General features: G+C 36.3%; 2 protein-coding genes across 4 annotated transcripts in view; one reads left to right on the forward strand and one right to left on the reverse strand.

The window, feature by feature from the left end:
• LOC130417022 (CAP-Gly domain-containing linker protein 4-like) overlaps nucleotides 1-11,195 on the forward strand; it is a 62,869-nt gene extending 51,674 nt beyond the window's left edge. For 2 of the 3 annotated variants that reach the window (XM_056742362.1, XM_056742361.1), the window contains exons 10-15: nucleotides 4,218-4,400; nucleotides 4,679-4,816; nucleotides 5,881-6,004; nucleotides 7,813-7,877; nucleotides 8,007-8,076; nucleotides 9,072-11,195. In XM_056742362.1, coding sequence (XP_056598340.1) covers nucleotides 4,218-4,400; nucleotides 4,679-4,816; nucleotides 5,881-6,004; nucleotides 7,813-7,877; nucleotides 8,007-8,076; nucleotides 9,072-9,465 — 974 coding nt within the window. In that variant the 3' untranslated portion in view covers nucleotides 9,466-11,195. The remainder of the gene's footprint in view (nucleotides 1-4,217; nucleotides 4,401-4,678; nucleotides 4,817-5,880; nucleotides 6,005-7,812; nucleotides 7,878-8,006; nucleotides 8,077-9,071) is intronic. The other variant, XM_056742363.1, reaches the window with a different exon arrangement.
• Nucleotides 11,196-13,872: 2,677 nt separating this feature from the next.
• Nucleotides 13,873-19,112, reverse strand: part of LOC130417021 (ALK tyrosine kinase receptor-like) — a 75,977-nt gene continuing 70,737 nt past the window's right edge. Inside the window, exons 22-25 of the mRNA XM_056742360.1 lie at nucleotides 17,852-17,953; nucleotides 17,490-17,624; nucleotides 17,082-17,172; nucleotides 13,873-16,746 (exon numbers count right to left, since the gene is read on the reverse strand). Of these exons, the coding sequence (XP_056598338.1) occupies nucleotides 15,790-16,746; nucleotides 17,082-17,172; nucleotides 17,490-17,624; nucleotides 17,852-17,953 (1,285 nt within the window). The 3' untranslated portion in view covers nucleotides 13,873-15,789. The remainder of the gene's footprint in view (nucleotides 16,747-17,081; nucleotides 17,173-17,489; nucleotides 17,625-17,851; nucleotides 17,954-19,112) is intronic.

Below are 19,112 nucleotides of genomic sequence, written 5' to 3' on the forward strand. Positions count from 1 at the left end.
CTACTCTGTTGTGTTAAGTTACCATTCAAAACATCTACTAGACCATACAAATAAATAAGTATAATATTAACTTCATTAACAGGTTATATATAGATATATAGTTAATTATACATCTTTTACACATTCTTGCTTTTTATCCTCCATTCCTTTCACCAAAATGCGTATATAGTGGACAAATCCATACAGTACCTTAACATATATGAAGTTATTTGTGGAGTCTTATAAAAGACACTGACACCCATTTAACCAATTGACATTACAATTATTTTCTTTTCTTTCCCTGTTCTTCTTTTTTTGCATGGGGTACCTTCTTTTTTACAATGGAGTAAGTTATCCCAGGCAAGTATAGTCACATTATCATGTTTTTGAGTCTTCCCCCTGGCACTCCATTATTTGCTGTGAAGTGACAATAATGTTCGAGTAATACTATATGCACAGATACTGTGCAATTAGTTACTTTTTTATATATCACGATGACTCTTCATGTGGCTAGTGATTTGACACCGTTACCCATCCCAATTGGGTAGTCTAGTTGTCCGGTGTTAATTCCATTCCCTGTGATATGTCTTACTTGCTTTCTAAATGGTATCCAACAAAGCACATACACTGATCATTTAAGTAATCCAAACAACTGCAGTATGTTAACAAATATATTTTGAAGAGAAACGATAGGTGTACGAAAGCAAAGTATTTATATTTTGACTTTGTTTAGCATTTAGATATTGAAACCATAACAATCATACTCTAAGAGTAATATTCAAATATGGTTTGTGTCGTGATCTCACTAATTCTTGCATGTCTTGTGACAAGTTGTCATATGATATTCCAGTGAATTTCTAATACAAGAATTTTCTTTTTTGAATGAACTATTCCTGTAGGACTAATTCGCTGATCCGGGAAAATACTCCACAGATAATGGTCTCCATAGAGCACTTTTAGCTGCCTGACTTTAAATATGATCCACGGTCAAACACCCATTTCCAAAATGTTTCAGGTATACCTCCAATTCGCGCACAATTACCATATCTAAGCAACACATTGTCTGTTTAATGACACTATGATGATGTTACTGTCTTTTCAACCACTGCTGAAGAAATGACTGATCCCAGTTTTCCTCTAATCAGTGCCACTTTGAGGTGTTTCTTGTTAAATTCCATTCACAAGGTGATTTGAATAGTGGACCGTGGTGGATATTTGTGTTCCCTGTTGATTGATTGTCCAATGAAGGCGAGCCTAATGAGCAGTTCTCACATCGGTTTGAACAGACTGGCAGTAATTTGTCATGAAAAAGAATAGAAGTGGCGTGGTTGTTACTGCTGTAACCCTTAGTAGTATAGCTTTTATTTCATGTGCTGGTGTAATACTTTCTTTTGAAGTGTAAATATCCAAGACCCAAGTCCAAGCTTTTTATCTTTTAGAAGGTAATTCACAAATTTGCAATTTGAAAACAGACCACTAAAATTACCTCTGAATTTTCAAACACTCCTAAGGGATTCATGTGATTGTCACAAAACTGGGTCAGCTTTATGCAAAAACATTGAAGTTGCCATGTTGAGTCAGTTCATTAATCTATGTTGAAAAGTAGGCAACAGGAAGCAGCTTTGTGCATTGAGTGAATGAGATAGATTTGCTATTTGTTTGACCGAAGTTAAATTGGTAAAAATAATTCAAGGTGTCTGAAACATGTTACTTAATTTTACTAATAAAAAGCTATAGGAACAGGCACGTTTTTTGTTACATCTTAAGTGAAAGTTGTTAATGTTATACTTGAAATGCCCTGCCCCTTATCATTTACCTCTAGGCAGCCTGAAAAAAAATATATATAAAGCTTATTGTTGCACATAATTAAGTACTGTCTGTGTGAATCTGCTGAGAGATCTGTTTCTATTGTTAATATTGAACAGTGGGCAAAGATCATAATACGGTCTTGTTATGCACGCAATGCAAAGACCTGCAAGTTTAGCTTTCCTGTGGCTCTGTGTTTAGACCATGGCGCTAGCATCGCCAAGGTCATGAATTCGATCCCAGGGGATTGCACATAGTTAGAAACCCATGTATAATACAATGCAATGTAAGTCGCTTCGGATAAAAGCATCTTCCAAATGCGTTAATCTAAATGTAGTGCCGGTTCATGGGAGTGCAGATCTTTACACTGCTTTGGAAGCAGCTTCTTTGGGAGGTCCTTGTGTTGTGTTGCGAATGATGTGTTTTGGCAGTGTTCAACATGACTCCCTCCCTTGTTATTCATGATTAACACATTCTGTATTATATTTTACAGTAGCCTTAGATTTTTATATAATTGATATAGACAAATTGGATTATTTCAAAGGATTAGGTTTCCTTTTCGTAATGATTTTCCTTTCATATTCCTATTGAAAATTTGATAACAATTTAAATTCCAATCAGTTCCTTTCACACAGGTGTCCTAACAGACTATCAACACAGTCCATCTCTTGAACTGACATTTTTCAAAGTAATAAAACTTGTTGGTAATACATTTACAATGTGCTTTTTCTTTATATTAGTAATTTACATTTACATTTAGTCATTTAGCAGACGCTTTTATCCAAAGCGACTTACAGATGGGGTAAACAATGCAAGCAATTGGGACAACATAAGGACAACAAAAAGCATAAATGCAATCAAAATAAAAAGTCATAGTAATCATATTTACTTGATATTTGCCAGTGATAAGTGTGGTATACATAACATGTCCAAATACATTAACCTTTGAAGGCTGGATCCTGAGACCTTTCATAATGTTTCAAAATGAAAAGAAATAAGAAAACATGCTGGAATTCGGCCTTAATGAGTAAACAGGTTGGACCTAGATAACATCATTGCACTTAGGCTGTGTTTGGGGGAAATATACTCTATTACTGATGTCTTTTTTTGTTTGTTTAACAATTAGCCTTGTAAATTGTTTCAATAATGAAGTCTTTAACCCATGATGCTCTGTGAATATAATAGTTTAATGAGATCCTCATTCCCAAGCAGTTTTTTAAGGGCTGGAAGGTTAAGTTGTCTTGTCTCCTGTGGCCTATTTCCTGCTTCTTTAAGTACGGTAAAAAATTTAGGTCTTGTTAGATGTCTGTGTTGCTGTGCCAAGGCTCGGGCACTTTTCCATGGTTCCACAAGATTAACATTTGGCCAGGACTCATACAAGCTTCAAAGACTGCATTTTAAAGGACTGAAATTGCAAAATAATTAAATAACTTGACTCTGATAAGTGCACATTTAATTTTTGGAATGCTGTTGAATTTAAGTGTGCAGAATTAGTGTTTACAAGGACATTTTAAGTAATGTTATTATGTAAAATAGGTTCAAAATTAACTCATTGAGATGTTAACTGTTTTAATTCAGCCAGGATTAACACTGGTTTACCATTTACCTGTTCATAGACAGCAATATGTAAACCAGATTTACGCTTTTGATGTCCATACTTAATGGCTCTGGCACTTACAAAATTGTTAAAAGTGGTAAAGAAATAAACTTGAATGAAGGGATGGCTATGACAATGTGTTTTGTGTATGTCCAGTGATCCTTCAAAAAAACATTCAAATGATCAATTAATGCAGTAAATTACCAAGAGACTTGATTCTCCAGGTCTGTCAGTCCAACAATAGTTCGCAAAATAAAATTCAGGGCGATGTCAGACTGGGCACGTTTGCTGGCGTCCGAACCCGAGTGCAATTGTTCCTCGTCTCATGCATCATCGTAAAAGTGCATGACAAAAACAGAACACAGGTCAATATTTTGTGTTTTTTATTAATTTGGTGCTATAATGCGCACCTTTCTCTATGTACGTTAGACAGCTTTCTGCTGCTTGCAAACTTTTCTGACTGCAATCGCTACACGCAAATATAATGCAGGCTCACCCTTGTTCGAATCCAAGGTAAATCACCAACGCTGTCATCTCTAACATGTGTTTTGATGAAATAAATACACCATAATCTGCTAAAAGGCATGCGCAGGTTACCTTACTTCCTGAACAAATGTGCACTTGGGTCAGTGTTGCTTTCACATTCACGAGAACCGCGCCACAGTTCAAATGCAACCATTCAGACCACCTCCTTCAGGTGGTCTCAAGTTTGACAGCTTTTACTTTAGCGATTTTAAACGCAAACTCTGCCCAGTTCTGAATTAAACAAGTATGAAAGCCACCTCAGTACGCGATTTTAGTCGTGCTTAAGAGTTTCTTTTCTTTCTTTTTGCAGGTCTTTCACGCAGTTGCTCCACCTCCTCATCGTCTCTGGACTCCAGACAAACTTCATCCAGGCGAGCACAACGGCCACGTTCACGGCAAAGAACACCACTGAGTCCATGGCAAGAACGGACCCCTCCGAGTACCAGATTTACCCCACAACCACCCCCCTCTCTAACCACCACCCAACACCCTGGTACTTACTTCTTTCAGACTCTGCTTTTTATCTCTGAGTATGTGGAAAACTGTTCCATTTTAAGTCACGTTGTGCATTGTGTATGGAATAATGTATTGAACTATCCATACATTACTGCAAAACAAACCCTGACAGGTTGGTAAAATAAACAGCTCACTTTACAATATCTTGCTATGCAGAACAGGTCATGACGTATTAATTTAGGTTTTTTATTGTCATACATTTGGAATAAAGAGGGAATTGACAACTGTTATGAAACAAATTTTATTTTTCATCAGTTAATGCTCGCAGCAGGACCCCCTCAGCGAACAGCATGGCACATGAGAACGCAGAGGTGCATTTGGGGGAGCGTGTAATAGTGGTTGGGCAGAGGACGGGAATCATCCGGTTTCACGGCAAGACTAGTTTTGCTCCAGGTACGACCCTATTGCCACCTACATTGCTCTGCCCGGCAGTATACGATTATTCCAAAATTGCTAAATGAACATTTTGAGAAATTCAATTGCCACTCCTTTGCCTGTGTTCTTGGAACTCTCTCCTTTGTATAACCTCTGGATGAATTAAAGCCATATTTCAGTGCCAGGATAAATGTCTATTATCACACAATGGAGGGAGAAACATTTTATAAACGAGTTAAAGGCCAGCCACTCAAATTCGCGTACTGCACACTTTATCTGTCATACTCCTGGGACTTTATGGGTTGCTACACTGCTGGGTCTTGAAGTTGAACACAGCAGCTTTTGAAATGTATTATTAATAAAGGTTATTCATTTAATGTAACTGTATTTGCTATTGTTTAACAATTTTACTTTGAAAGAAACTTCAAAGGCACAAATGTAGCTCACTGACCGCATTTGTCTTTGAAATGTGATGACCACTGCACTTGTAATAAAACATTTGCTGTATGTAGTGTAACATTTTCAGATTGAACCAAATCAGGTCTGTATAAGCTTATACTTCATACTTGTTGCATGACTTCAGTGGAAGCCTTCTTAACATTGTTTCTGAAAATTGTAACACTGTTAAAGTTTAGTTTTGGGAAGAATCCTACATAAGTCCCTAGTTTGGCAGAAATAACAGTTCAACAAGCATTCTGTGTTTAAGAGAGAACACAGATCTTATCTACACTTTTATTGAAGACGTGCTCAAAGCCCTGAGTTGAAATCTGTTTTTCTCTTAGCATGCCCTCTTCATCTGCTATTCCTACATTTATAGAATGACTTTTACCCTGTGATCTGCGAATTGTTTACCATAAAGAAAGTGTGTGGTTGTTTGTCCCTGCATTACAAAGCTTTTGGAAAGGATATAACTGGATTTACTCAAATCACAGGATTTAGTATCCGTTTGTTATAGCTTGGCTGTACTGGGAGATGACAGATTGAAGATTGTCAACCAAAGCCCCGGTCGGCAACCGAATTGCTACGTTTTGTTGAATTGCTGTGAAACACGTCTGTTTGTATACTGTTCGTTTCTCTGACAGGATTTTGGTTGGGGATTGAGTTGGACAAGCCGAGCGGAAAGAATGACGGCTCAGTCGGAGGAGTGCGATACTTTAGCTGTCCCCCAAAACATGGAGTCTTTGCCCCACCCTCACGAGTTCAGAGGCAAGTGTACTGTGCAGGATTTGCACTCATAGCCACGTCTTAACTGAGCCTTATTTCTGGTGTCAAGCTGACTTGTAGTGTGATTATTTCTGGCCGACTGTGTCTTTGATTGTTGGACAGACATCCTGACCTTTCTGTACAGAAGCATTAATAAGATTGTGCATCGACATTTGCGAGTCATTTCTGCATGAGGGAAAAACAGTAACCAAAGAAAATAATCACCCTGCCCTTGTCCTCAAAAGACATTTAAAATTAGATCTCAAGATGTGGACTTTATATTTCGAAATTAGCTTTTGAGTTAAGTTTGCCAAGGCTAAGCTATTGTTACTCTTACACTTACTTTAGGTCTGTTCAGATTGTTAAAGTTATTTTGAATGATTAATAAAAATAGTCAGGAAATAATATCTGAGCTAAAGCTATCCTATCCTTACAACCATACATCAATGGAAATCTTATTTGAGATGATGTATTCATTTTAATTTCATAAAAATTCAGGCACCAGATGATATCTGGTAAACTATAACCAAAAATCAATTATAAAGCAAGTACTGTACATAAAAAGGGTTCAAAACTGTCTCGTTTCCGTAAGCGGATTCTCAAAACTAAGCTTGATTTATAATTTGAGACGTCAGGTAGACTTTGTCTGTAAATGTCAGTTTGATGTTGTTTGACTTCAACCCCCATTAATTTATTTTATATAAAGTAACTTGTAATTTAATACTTCAAACAGAGATGGCGATATATATGTAAATGTTGCAGATTTTAGCTTTAATTCAGAAATTTGGCTTTTGATTATTAAGCTCAAACCTCATTTGCCTTTTTATGTACTTTTCCTCCTCAATCACTCTTCCATTACAGCTGTAATCCTTCCAATCGGCAGCCGTCTGCCCTCCATTTGTCCCTTTGTACCTCTGAGCTTTTTATTCCCCTGCTAGTCATTCAACAAATGGTCGACGTTCTTCTCCATCTGTCATGAAACATATATTCTTAATTCAAAACTTTTCAACTATGCAATATTCCTATTTAAGATTGCATTGTATTTCTCAAAAATCAGCAACTGGCTGATAAGCAGATTGTTCTTGAAGCTTTATCGTTTCTCTTCTTAATTAACCCTCAGGGCAGCAAGAAGAACGCCGCCAGCTAAGCCAGTGGCGATTCACTTCCTACTGCCTTGTGCAATTCACATATTCTTTGATTTTGTCAAAGAAAGAAAACTGCTGCCCACCCACCATACTCATTGCACTAAAGATGTGACTTTACTGATAAACTTACCATTTATTTTGCCCATAATTTGTCAATACACATTTTCCAAATAATAAAATACTTTTGTCTTTGTTATTTTCATAAAAACCTTTTCCTGTTTCGAAACTACTTGCATCACTAAATATTCATATTATACATACAGAAAAGTATGATGGGGATGTCGCTGTGTTACATAAGGGGAATTGTTCTTCACAATTCACTCCTTTTATGGAATTTGTCACATAATGTCTTGGGGTGCGAATGCTATTTCATCTTGCCTCAAAATATTTTATATACCTGTCATAAAAAGATCATTCAGAATCATTCGTTTTTTTCTGTACTATCATAAAAAATGTCAAATTGTTTATGGCACTTTTGACAAGCATTTGTCAAAATAAACCCATGTGACTGTCACCATTTTGAAACGGATAAATTTGTTGTTTGACTGCCTACAGAGTAAACTCAAGGGTAAAATAACGCGCCTTGGCAGTTTTCTGGCACATCGTCAGTTGTATAAACGCTGTGAAAGAAATCACATTGAACATTGGCTTTGTTTTAACTATCAGGATTCATGGCTCAGTGGACTGTCTGTCGGAGCTGTCCTCGTCTCGGATGAGCTATTCTTTCACAGGTGAGCTGTCCCATGCGTCTGCTGTCTTATTCACTTTCCTCGGTTAAATATTTTAAGACTGCGGAAGGTTTAGACATTTCTGTCATTTAAAGCTTTTGATTAATGTTAGACGTGTTTTTGCTTATTAAGGAATCCGTCGCACTCTTAGCACTTCCTCGGCCATTGCCACAGAGAGAGAACCAAATCGAAAAGGTACCAGGTGGGTGTAATATTAAGTAAGAATTTCTTATTGAAGAGCTGTACTGTAGGGGTTACCACATTTGTTCAAAAACTTTTGTTTTTTAAAGGAGCCATTCTTTTGCTGTTTTTGAAGCTTTGATTATGTTTTTTGGGGGGTTTAACAGTGGATGTTCATGTTTCTAGTTTCAAACAATGCTTTATATTTCACATATTTCAAGTCTATTGTTCACCGTTGATCCTCTTCTTGCATAACGACTGGATTTTTTCCGGTTTTTATAAAGTCCCTCCGTCCGAAACGCTATGATTGGTTAAGCTGACCAGGTATGTCGTGATTGGTTCCCCATTTAGAGTGTCTGAGTCTGAAGATATCCCACACACACCATTTCAGCGAGCTTCCGCTTCTCAGGCTGTTGTGATTGGTCGGCCCACCTCTCAGTGTATGTGTATATATAAGCTTTGGCTTTAGCAATAAACAGTAACAATGGCGTCAACTTTCAACTTCATCAGTTAAAAACATGCAGATCGATCGAAGTGTAACGGAGGTCTATTATTGCATGTGTAAAGGTTAATTGTTGTTAAAGATCGATTTATTTCCCCCTACTTTGGCGAGGGAAATGACACCGGACGGATTGGGTCAGACCAGTTAACACTAATAACAGAAGCGTTGGTTTTGCCTTTTTATATTGGACCTAAATTGGATAATAAAACAAGCAGACTGACCAGGAGATATTTGCAAGTTTCATAGAAGTGCACACATGCGCACACACACAGTATCAGTGTATTGCACAGCTTATTGGACACTTAAATGGACACTTTAACTTTGACACAGGTTCAGGTCATCCTGTGGCATTTCCTGACCTTTTTCCTCATTATTTCCTTTCATTTCCATTATGCATATTTTTATAAAAGTGGCAAATTGCCTAAATGACTAATCAATGTATTTGTACTCCCTTGTTTCTCATTCTCAAAATCTCTTTGTCTTCTGTTTTTTTTCTCACTTGGCGTGTTCCACAGGAACCGTTCCTCTAACCTGCGACGACGTTGGAGCACGATAAGTGCAGGATGGGGGGCATCAAAGGCAAACTGTAGCATTGGGCCAGTGGCCAACAGTGTGGGTGGCACAACTAGTTCCTCTGGCTCAGATGGCGCTGTGAAACTCCACTTGGGTATGCAGGTCTTGCTAATTAGTGCCAATGAGATGGGCATCATCCGCTACATTGGCACAGCAGACTTTGCCCACGGCCTCTGGCTGGGTCTTGAGCTGCGGAGTCCAAAGGGAAGAAATGATGGTTGTGTGGGCATCCGACGCTACTTTAGTTGTCGGCCTGGCCATGGGGTTCTGGTCCGGCCCAGTAGGGTCACGTACCGCGGAATCAGTGGAGCCAAGCTGGTGGATGAATGCTGCTAAGACCCTCACACACACACCAGAATCATCTCACCACCCATCTGTTTTATTCTTAATTTTGTTTTTATGAACTTCTTTGAACTTTTCAGCCAATCTAAAGAATATAATCTTGAACTCACTTATTGAAACTTCTTAGACATTCACATCTGAAATTTCCTCAAATGTTCATATCAGATCTTTTTGGGTGAAAATTAAACAGTAGCATTCTGTGAGCACTTTAATAAAGAAAATAAAAGGAAAAGAAAAGAAAAAGAATGCCTTACATAGCAGCAGTCATGAAGCCGATTTGATCACTGAAATGTGAATAAATTAGCTCCTCAAAACATTCCTAAAATCCTTGAGAAGTTCTAACAATAGACCAGAACAGTTTCAACTCTTATCAATAGAACCAACTTTATAACATGGCACTGCAATCATCCGTTCCTGTTCAAGAGCATATATGATTAAAAAATAGGCACTTTAATCTATCATAATCTATGATCTAATCAGTTATTATAGTTGGATAATCTAAACTGTTGATTGAACTTGATTGTTCCACAGATGATGAAGCGTTTTTTCTGATAGGGTTAATAACAGTAGGTTTTCATTTTGGCTAAAATGTCACCCTTTAGTTAAAGTTATACATTGCCCAGAAGATCTAGACTAAATCAAGACTTGAAGATTTGCCATCAATTGTTGGATTAAACCAATATCATAGGCATGGATGTGTCGGATAATTTGGTTCTGTTTATCGAAGATTATAATTTCAGAGGCAAAGATTTGTTAAAATGATTCATTATAATAAACTAATCAGTATTATTCAAATTGTAATTCCTGAAATTCTGTTAATTTAGAAACAAGGTAGAAGTTTGCACTCTCTATATTTGTTTACATTGATATTACGGTTTTAAGTATGTTAATCAGAAAGTCTCCTATAAAGATTTTCCTAATAATTGCTTTTCTAAAAAAATGAAACTATTATTCATCCTAAAACTAAGTTACAAAAGGGAACTGTAGCCTTTTGTAGGGAACTGTAGGGAATTTTTACATTTCAGTTTATTTAATTTATTAATTTATTCTTATTTTTCCTCACATCATTAAAGCCGTTTTCTAAAAGACTTAATTTTGTCAACAATCTCTAGTCTAGGTTTCATTTTTTTTATATAAAAATAGGAATATGTTTGTGTTCTTTAGACTCAACGTTGCTTTTGATTTGTCTGAACCATCCCCCAAACTTATAATATCTACTCATAAAGAGTTACCCACACTTTACCAATGTCTGACTCCTCAGTCATATCACTTTGCACTAATGAGAGAATAAATAGAATTCATCATTACATTTTGGTACAGTAGAAGGAAAAACTTATGAGGAATAAAGATGAGTAAGTAAATGTATAAATTGGTAAATGAATAAAACAAGTTTTAAAACGAGACAAATTCCAATGGAAACTAATGTCTTATTGCACCTTTTAGCCTGTTTCACAGGTTTCTTCTGTACTGTGTTTTCATTCTCTGCACAGCAGTGTATTTGGTGTATATTTTCTCTGAATTTAATTGTAATATTTTCGGAGCAATAAAATGTTCTGCACATAGGGTGTTTGTCAGAATTTTCATATAAAATTACAATTATAATATATTCGATTTTTTTCTTTTAACTCTGGGCTTCTTTGAGATGTATCTGTATAGTTCCATTTGTTTTTATTTTTATGTTTTTGTTTGAAAAGTGTGTCTGTATTTTGAATGTTTTTGTTTAAAAAGTGCGTCTGTACTTTCTTTAAAATTGAATTTTTTTTGTTTTAAGTTTAATTTAATGCTATTAATTAAAGAGGTACAAGCAGTGTTAGCTGGGTATTTGTGGTCTTTGTGGTCTTCCTGTCAGATTTAGTAGTTTAAAGCCATTCTTTTTAGACACAGAGCTTTTGGCTCTACAAAACTGCCACTTGTGGAATACAGACTGATTATTTCCAATTTGTAGTATTTGGTATAGGGTCATCCAAATCGACATTTCTGCTAAATGTAGTGCGAAGGCTGCTTTATGGAAATTTTGTAGGTAGCGATATAGCGCTATTTTTTCACACTTCATTCTGAAACCCATATCAGGTGTACATTTTCGCTAACCCGGACACGTATGCAAACTTTTATGGGTTTTCAAGCATGTTTAGGCTCTCAATGATGTGATTTCATCAGTTTTCGGGCCATAATTAACAACATCCCCAAATTTTCCTAAAACTCAAACAAGTATAGAATCCTAAAATAAACTATTCAGACCAAGTTAATATGCCTCAACCCTATCATTTTTTACATTAACTCCGTGCCAAAAACACACTGAAATGATTATGTTCAATGCGGTTATTTTGATACAGTAGATGGAAAAAGATACATTTACATTCAGCATTATTTGTTCTTGAGACTTCCCCCTTTTAGAAGAAATAAAGTCAGGCTTTTTGCAAATAGACTTACATTTGGTATTTGCTTTTGTTTTTCAATAGTTTTATCATAGCCACATTTAGATCCCCATTTCTTTCAGAGACTGAACAATATTGGACCTTAAAAATGTAGTTCCCAAAAGAAGAGTAGGTCAAGCACAAGAACATTAAGGTATTAAACATTTCTTGACTGTAAATTTTGTAAATATAACATCTGTTGTGAAACATGAAAATATGTCAAGGATTGCTAAAATTGACAGATTTTACAAAAATATATAACAACCTCTACGTAAAAAAAAAATATGATAGTGGCATATTTCTCATGTCATTTTCACCCCTCTGATATGTCTCCATATTTCAGGTGAAAATTGTCATTTTACCCTCCTTTACAAATGAGTGGATTACTTGGTATTCAGGGTATTTTATGTTATATGTTTTTTTTAAATTGAGCCGGGGAAATGTTCAAAGTTTGGTTGATTTGACACTAAATGAAAAGATGAGGAAACACATTTACTTCTGATTTAGAATCAGAGTAAACTTTATTCACATTTACCACCATTTGACCCAATTTGTCCCTGGAACATGCCTGAAACATCAGGTAAAAAAAATCTATTAATGGGTCAGCTGACATCATTTGTTTGCTCTATTTTTGATGGGCCTGTATATGACTCATTAAAGCCTCCAGAGGCTTGTGTAGTCGGGCACTATGCATCGTTTCAGGCATTTTCCTTTGGCCCTGACATGCCGATCGCTTTGGAATAGAATAAATCTGGACTTAACAGTAAACATGATCTTTTCCCGTTGCTCCACAGTCCAATCAATATGCCACCTGGTATTTTAAATCGTGTTCTTTCTCTTCAGAAAAATACTTTCAACAACTCTTTCAACATATGGCCATGAGCCCAGTGTTGGTTCTATATCATTTGTTTTAAATGAAAAACGAATTGTTTTAAAATTGACGCAGTTGTCTTTTCATTATTCAGAAATTTCTGAATGGGTAGGGTTCTCGGAACCTTTTTTTTTGCACTTGCCATGGATATGCCCTTTTTTGCATTCACTTTGTGAAGTATATTTAAAAAAAATATTTACATTGCTATTCGTTTACACCACTGTTCTTATTTTGTGTTGGAGAATTGCCTTTTCAGTGGGTTCTGTAATATTTACATTTATGCATTTGGCAGACGCTTTGTGACTTACATTGCAATATCTTCGATGCATGCCATAAATGCCCTTTAGAGTAGCATTATTTCCATGAACATATGGAACATGGTTGTTTAAGAAATAAGAAGCTACATTACATTACTTAAAAGTAAAGGAATTTAAAAGAAAAACATATTTATTACTGCAATAATGATCCAATCACAAACTCTTAATTATTTTCTTATGTAAATGCAAGGCAGTGTATTGCTTACGACAGTTTTTTGTCCAAAGACCTTTATTAACATTATAGGAGAATTAAGAAAAATAATGTAATTTGATGTGATTTCCATTTTTGTGCCAAAATCATGTACCCAAATCAGTGTACCTCTACTTTATAAAGTATTATTTGACCAATTTATGTATTACGCAATGCCATTTTGTATTATATTCTGACAGAAATTAATACTACACTGCTATATAGATATCCATATTTTAGTGCTTCAGTGGTTCTCTATATAGCAGTGTGGTATTAATTTCCACTAAAACTGGTTTCCCTACAATCACGAGCCAAGAACCACTTTTTGTGCTATATAGCACTATTTTTTTTGAGTTTACATTTTACTACATACATGAATTTCATCATTTATTTTAAGTTTAGGTCTAAGACAAAGATATTAAATAAGTAATTTATTAATTTCTTAGGTCTCGTTATTGAATGTCAACTTACAGAGATTGCAGATACATGAGACGGTAAGATTTTACAACATTTTTACAAGTGTGGTCACTTGTAAAAGGAAAAAAGGAAAAAGGAATTAAAAAGGGAAAAAATCTTCATACATCACAACTGACTTTTTATTCTCCCAAATCCATATCAGGCAGTTTTCAAACCTCAGACCAGCTGTATCAAAACATACATAAATGTACTATTTATGACATCCGAAAAACATTAATGCAAACAAAAAGCCACCCTCTGCAATTTTGTTGTTTTAACAAGTGTTACATAATGTAGAAAATAATATTTTAAACATACTTTTTTATAATTCTTTGATATTACCAATATAGGACTTGTTACGAAGGTGACAAAGAAAGATAAGGATGAAATAGGATACTTTTTACAATAAGACCACTAGTGACAAAAATACTAGACTTTCTTGGTGATTGAAAAATATTCCACAAATATTCCTTCATCAATTACAGCATTTCTTTTTCATAGTAAATTAAACAGTACAAAGAAATTTGTTTGATATAGCAGCTTGAGAGAAATGAGAAGAAAGATTTATGTCTAACATTGACTGTCAAAAAAATTAAAGGGGAAATGGATGCTTTTTTATGCTTTAAATAATTCCTCTACACAAAGAAACAATAACAAAGAGAGATGGATAGGTAATAATGTTCCTAGCAAACAGGTTTAAGGAAGTTATATACACAAAAAATCACTTTAAATCCAAATGCCAAACAGAAAAAATAGTACCTTATTTTCCAAAGTGAAATTTTGAAATTTCCTCTTACACAGCCAACACCAAAATTTCATACAGCAAAGTCAAGAGTCTCATATCACTCATATCAACATTCCACAATGCTTTAATCTACGAAGCAAAGTGTCCAGCTATGATGAAACATGGTTGTGTGGAACTTTATCAGTGACACTGAGCGTTCAAACAACTTTGAACCGATTTGCTAATGCTTTCGAAACATAGTATGGTATGGTGTATCATTCTTGGTTGGTGCAGATGTGGAAATGAAAACAAAATCAGTGAAAGATTGAGCTAATGTAAATAAACTGACTTTGACACAGCAACAAAGGTTTCTCTGTTGACAAATAGCTGAATCATCAAGAGTTTCTTGGTCAACAAGCTTACCAAAAAAGCCATGCTGATCGGACTACCTAAAATTTGCTGCAAAATCAGCTTTTATCAGCCTGGCTTAGGATGGTCTTTGTCGCATGTAGCCTATATTTGACAAATCAATTTCTTTCTAATCTCAGATTAAATATATCACCTACTTGCATTTCACACATTTCTGTGCTCTTCCTGCTTTTTTCAAATAAAATGCTTCTACAGATGTTTTCATGTGAAGGTCAAAGCAGTGCATGATACCTGTGGTAAGAGTAGCATTGAAGAGTCCTGTGAAAAGGGACTTAACCCATTGCCATGCTTTTGAATAGAAACATGTAGCAACTGGCAATCTGCAGAAAAAGCCACCAACTCACTAAAACACCAGTTCGTTGCTCACACATACTGTAAACCATTACAGACTATTTTTATTCATTATGTTTGATAGATGAAAACTGAGGCAGTTTAAAAGCGAACCAAGTCTGAGATTGAACAAAATGATACATAATGAATGGGACAGTTTGCTTTCTGAAGCGCACCCATTAATAATTTACATAACCTCCAAATAATAAATTAACAAATGAATAAATAAACAAGCAGGCAAGCAAACATCAACAAACCCGTTTTTATTTAAATTTTTTCTCCCCAATTTTGAAAAAATATCATATAATATAGTTTGTGTGAGGGCTAAATATTTTTTTTGTCTCTCAAGCTTTCAGTTGTGGGCTTCAGAAGAACAGCAGTCTTATTTCTGTATGCAAACAACTATCAATCATTCTTTTTCAGTGACTGTGAACTGAAGAGTTTCTTTGAGCTTACAGTATATAACCTTTTCATTCAGTCCTGTCTTTATGGTAAAGCACAATGTAAAAAAGCACAGAGGGTGGATGTAGCCGGACAGCACAGTGTTTTGCAGAGTGGGCACTGACAGAGAGAGAGAGCGTGCACAGTCACATCACAGTAGCATTGTGCCCTTCCATTTTTGGAAGTCTGGAGTCCTGCACCGTTCCCATGGTAACCAAAAGTGGGCGGCTGTCCTCAGGCCCACTAGCCCGAGCTAAAGAGATGGGCCTCTGCTGCCCAGAATGGGGAGGTGGCTGGGGCCCCGGCATGGGCTCCAGGGGCAGGCCTTGCTCCTGATAGCCATAACCGATGTTGCCGCAAGGGAAGCGACGAAGTCTGTAGAGAGGGACTGGAGCTAGGGTGGCTGAATCCAGCAGTAATGGTGCCGGGGCAGGTGGGGGTGGAGGAGGTAAAAGCGGCCGACACATGCCTTGTTGCTGCAGCTGCTGTTGTTGATGTTGGAGTTGCTGTTGGTACTGTTGCTGTTTGTGCTGTTGCTGCAGGTTCAGGGCTTCTGCTACTGTCACAGTCCGGCCTGCTTGTTCCTGACCTTCACCTGGGATCCGTGGGCCGCTCGTCTGCCTATGCACCTGAGCCTGCTGCCTCTTCTGTTGCTGCTGGAGGAACCATGATCCATAAGTGGGATTCCACAGGTTGGTGGGCTTCCCATTATGGCTCTCCTTTTCTGAATAGTTGGCCTGCATGAAAGCTAGGTTCACATGGCCCCCATCCTGGGCGGAAAGGGAAGTTATAGAAGAAGGTTTGGCAGCAGCTATGGGGGCAGTAGTTACTGGGGGGTGTGGGTGATGATGGGTGTGGGTTTTAGATGAGGGAAGAGGTTCGCATTTGTTATCAGAGGATTGACTGCTCATAAGCAAGGAATCTCCTTCTCTTTTAGCCTGCTCGGTGTTGGTGGCAGTAGCAGATGATGGATCCTCTGCACCCTGAGGGTTTACAAGCAAGGAGGGGGCAGAGGGGTCTTCGGGACGCATGGGTACCCGCTCCTCTTCCTCAGGGATGGGGCCATACTCAACAGGCAAAGGCACATTCACCACATCCGGATCCTTGGGACGGAGAGGTTGAAAAAGCATTAGCTATAAAAAACAATCTAACTTTTCAGTACAGGGTATGTTAAATTGATGAATATGTTGCTTCCTGGAATGGGTTTCCCGAATCCTTCGTATCACTACGTAATTATTAAGAATATATCACTACAACTCTTAAGGTATAACTTTAAATATAGAGTTAAGAGGGTTTTGGGAAACCCAGCCCTGTTCAATAATCACAATAGATGTGGAAAATGAAGTTGTGCTGCATTTTGGTATCGACTGTGCTCTGCTGTGAACTGAATATTTTAGAAAAATAGTATGGAAAATAATGCAACTTTAGGATGTTTTACCTGTAGACAATAGTCAATCCTCTCTAGAATAGTTGAGAAGTTTGGTCTGTCTTCTGGTTGATGCTGCCAATTTTGTGTCATTATCCGGTACCTATTTTATAAACAAAATAATAATAATAATTCCTATTATTTTTACTTTTCAATTTTTTTGTGTTTTAATTACTAGCTTTTATTGTTGCATGCGCACACATTAATATCAAAGAGAAAAGCCTTTAATACATTTACCTCAATTTTTTATATTATTACAATTTAAAAAATTTATTCAAAGCTCCTCCTATTTCTTGTTATTCTTTGAGAAGAGAAAAATCTCACAGCTCTCAAAAGTTCCATCATCAAACATCATATTATTTTTCTTGTTATGTGGAGTGCATCATGCATAAATGCATTTGAGCATAAGAGCTCACTTACACTGGCCCGGGGCAGTTCTTGGGTGGATCCATTCGGCCTCCATTAGTCACAAACTCCAGCACCTCCTGATTACTGCGACTCGGGTAAGGCATGTAGCCCAGCGAGAAGATTTCCCAAAGCAAAACTCCAAATGACCTAAAAAAGCAGAGAGAGAGAGAGAGAGAAAGAGAGAGAAAGTGAGAGAGTGATACAACGAGATCAAAGCATAATAGAAAAGAAAGAAATTGTGAAAAATAGCAGGGGCTCTTATAACATATGTCAGAACATGTCTTTACAGTAAATCAGATTAAAATAACATCTGACAGAACATATGTTTACTGTAAATCGGATTAAAACAACTATCTTTACTTTACAACACTCACCATGTATCTGTTTTTGAGGTAAAGATTCCCTCCATAAAAGCCTCAGGGGGCATCCATTTTACCGGCAGCATAGCACGGCCTCCTTTCCTGTAATAGCTGGCCCTGTAAAAATGCACACAAGCCCAGATACAAACAAACTGAGATAAAAAAAATTGTAATAAATGCCCAGAGTAGACAGAATAGAAGAGAGACTTATTAACTCCATTTGCAGAAAAAACGAAAGAAACGGCAAGCATATTAAAGAACCAGAAAAGTAAGGGAACAACAACAAAGAGAAACGTATGTCATTGTCAGTAAAGCAAAGACGAATAGGAAAAGAGGGGAGATTCGTATAATTGTTCACCTGTTTTCAGAACCCTTAAATATAGAGCTGAGAAATTAAATTGAAGTTGAATAAATAACGTAATTATTTCAAATAAACACATTTAATCGTGCCATGAACTGTAGCATGTTAAAAAATTAAGCTCTGAACATGAATTCTGAATTGATGATAGAAGTCTGAAGCCAGTCTAAAATGCCAATAAACTGACATTGATCCAATTCCTATTGTTAGAAAAAATAAACTTGGTTAAATAATTGTTAATTCAAATATATATATGAAATTGAACTGCCTACTGAGCGTTTGTATTTTCTATCATGAAGATACAGTATTTTTGCTACTAAAAATCTATACATTACAGTGATTTTACCACAAATTGTTCTGTATCAGATCACTACAGCTTATTTCATTAAAGCAATACATCCAAACTTGAGGTAAATTTAATTTAATGTTAAACATGGCCAAACTGCTGATTTAAAAAAGGGAAAAGGCAACATTATAAGTATCTCAAAATTACTGAACTAAAAGGACCTTTATGTCCACTTCGGTTTTGCTAAACCAAAAACACTTTTAAAAGTGTTCAAGAGAGAAGTTCACTCTATAGTTTATGGAAAGTGACTGACATAGATCATTTGCTCATGTACTGCCTAATTTGCATGCTTTACTCATGGCAGAAAATATGCAGAGGCTAAGTAAATTACCCAAGATGATTTAAATGAAACCTGCTCTATAGATCTGGGTATTCAATCGTATGCTTACTAGGTCATGATACAATTGGTCACAATGTGATTTATGCAATGTCAGGATCCATGTTTTTGGATCGACATCCAGTTGGTCTTGGAAAAATATGATTTAAAACTTTACTGTTAAAATGGCTTATTATAATAACCTAATAAAGAAATAAATACTAAAAACAAATCAATAAATATGTTTATCATAATA

The sequence above is a fragment of the Triplophysa dalaica genome, unplaced genomic scaffold (genome assembly GCF_015846415.1).
Source record: "Triplophysa dalaica isolate WHDGS20190420 unplaced genomic scaffold, ASM1584641v1 Contig8, whole genome shotgun sequence".
NCBI lineage: Eukaryota > Metazoa > Chordata > Actinopteri > Cypriniformes > Nemacheilidae > Triplophysa > Triplophysa dalaica.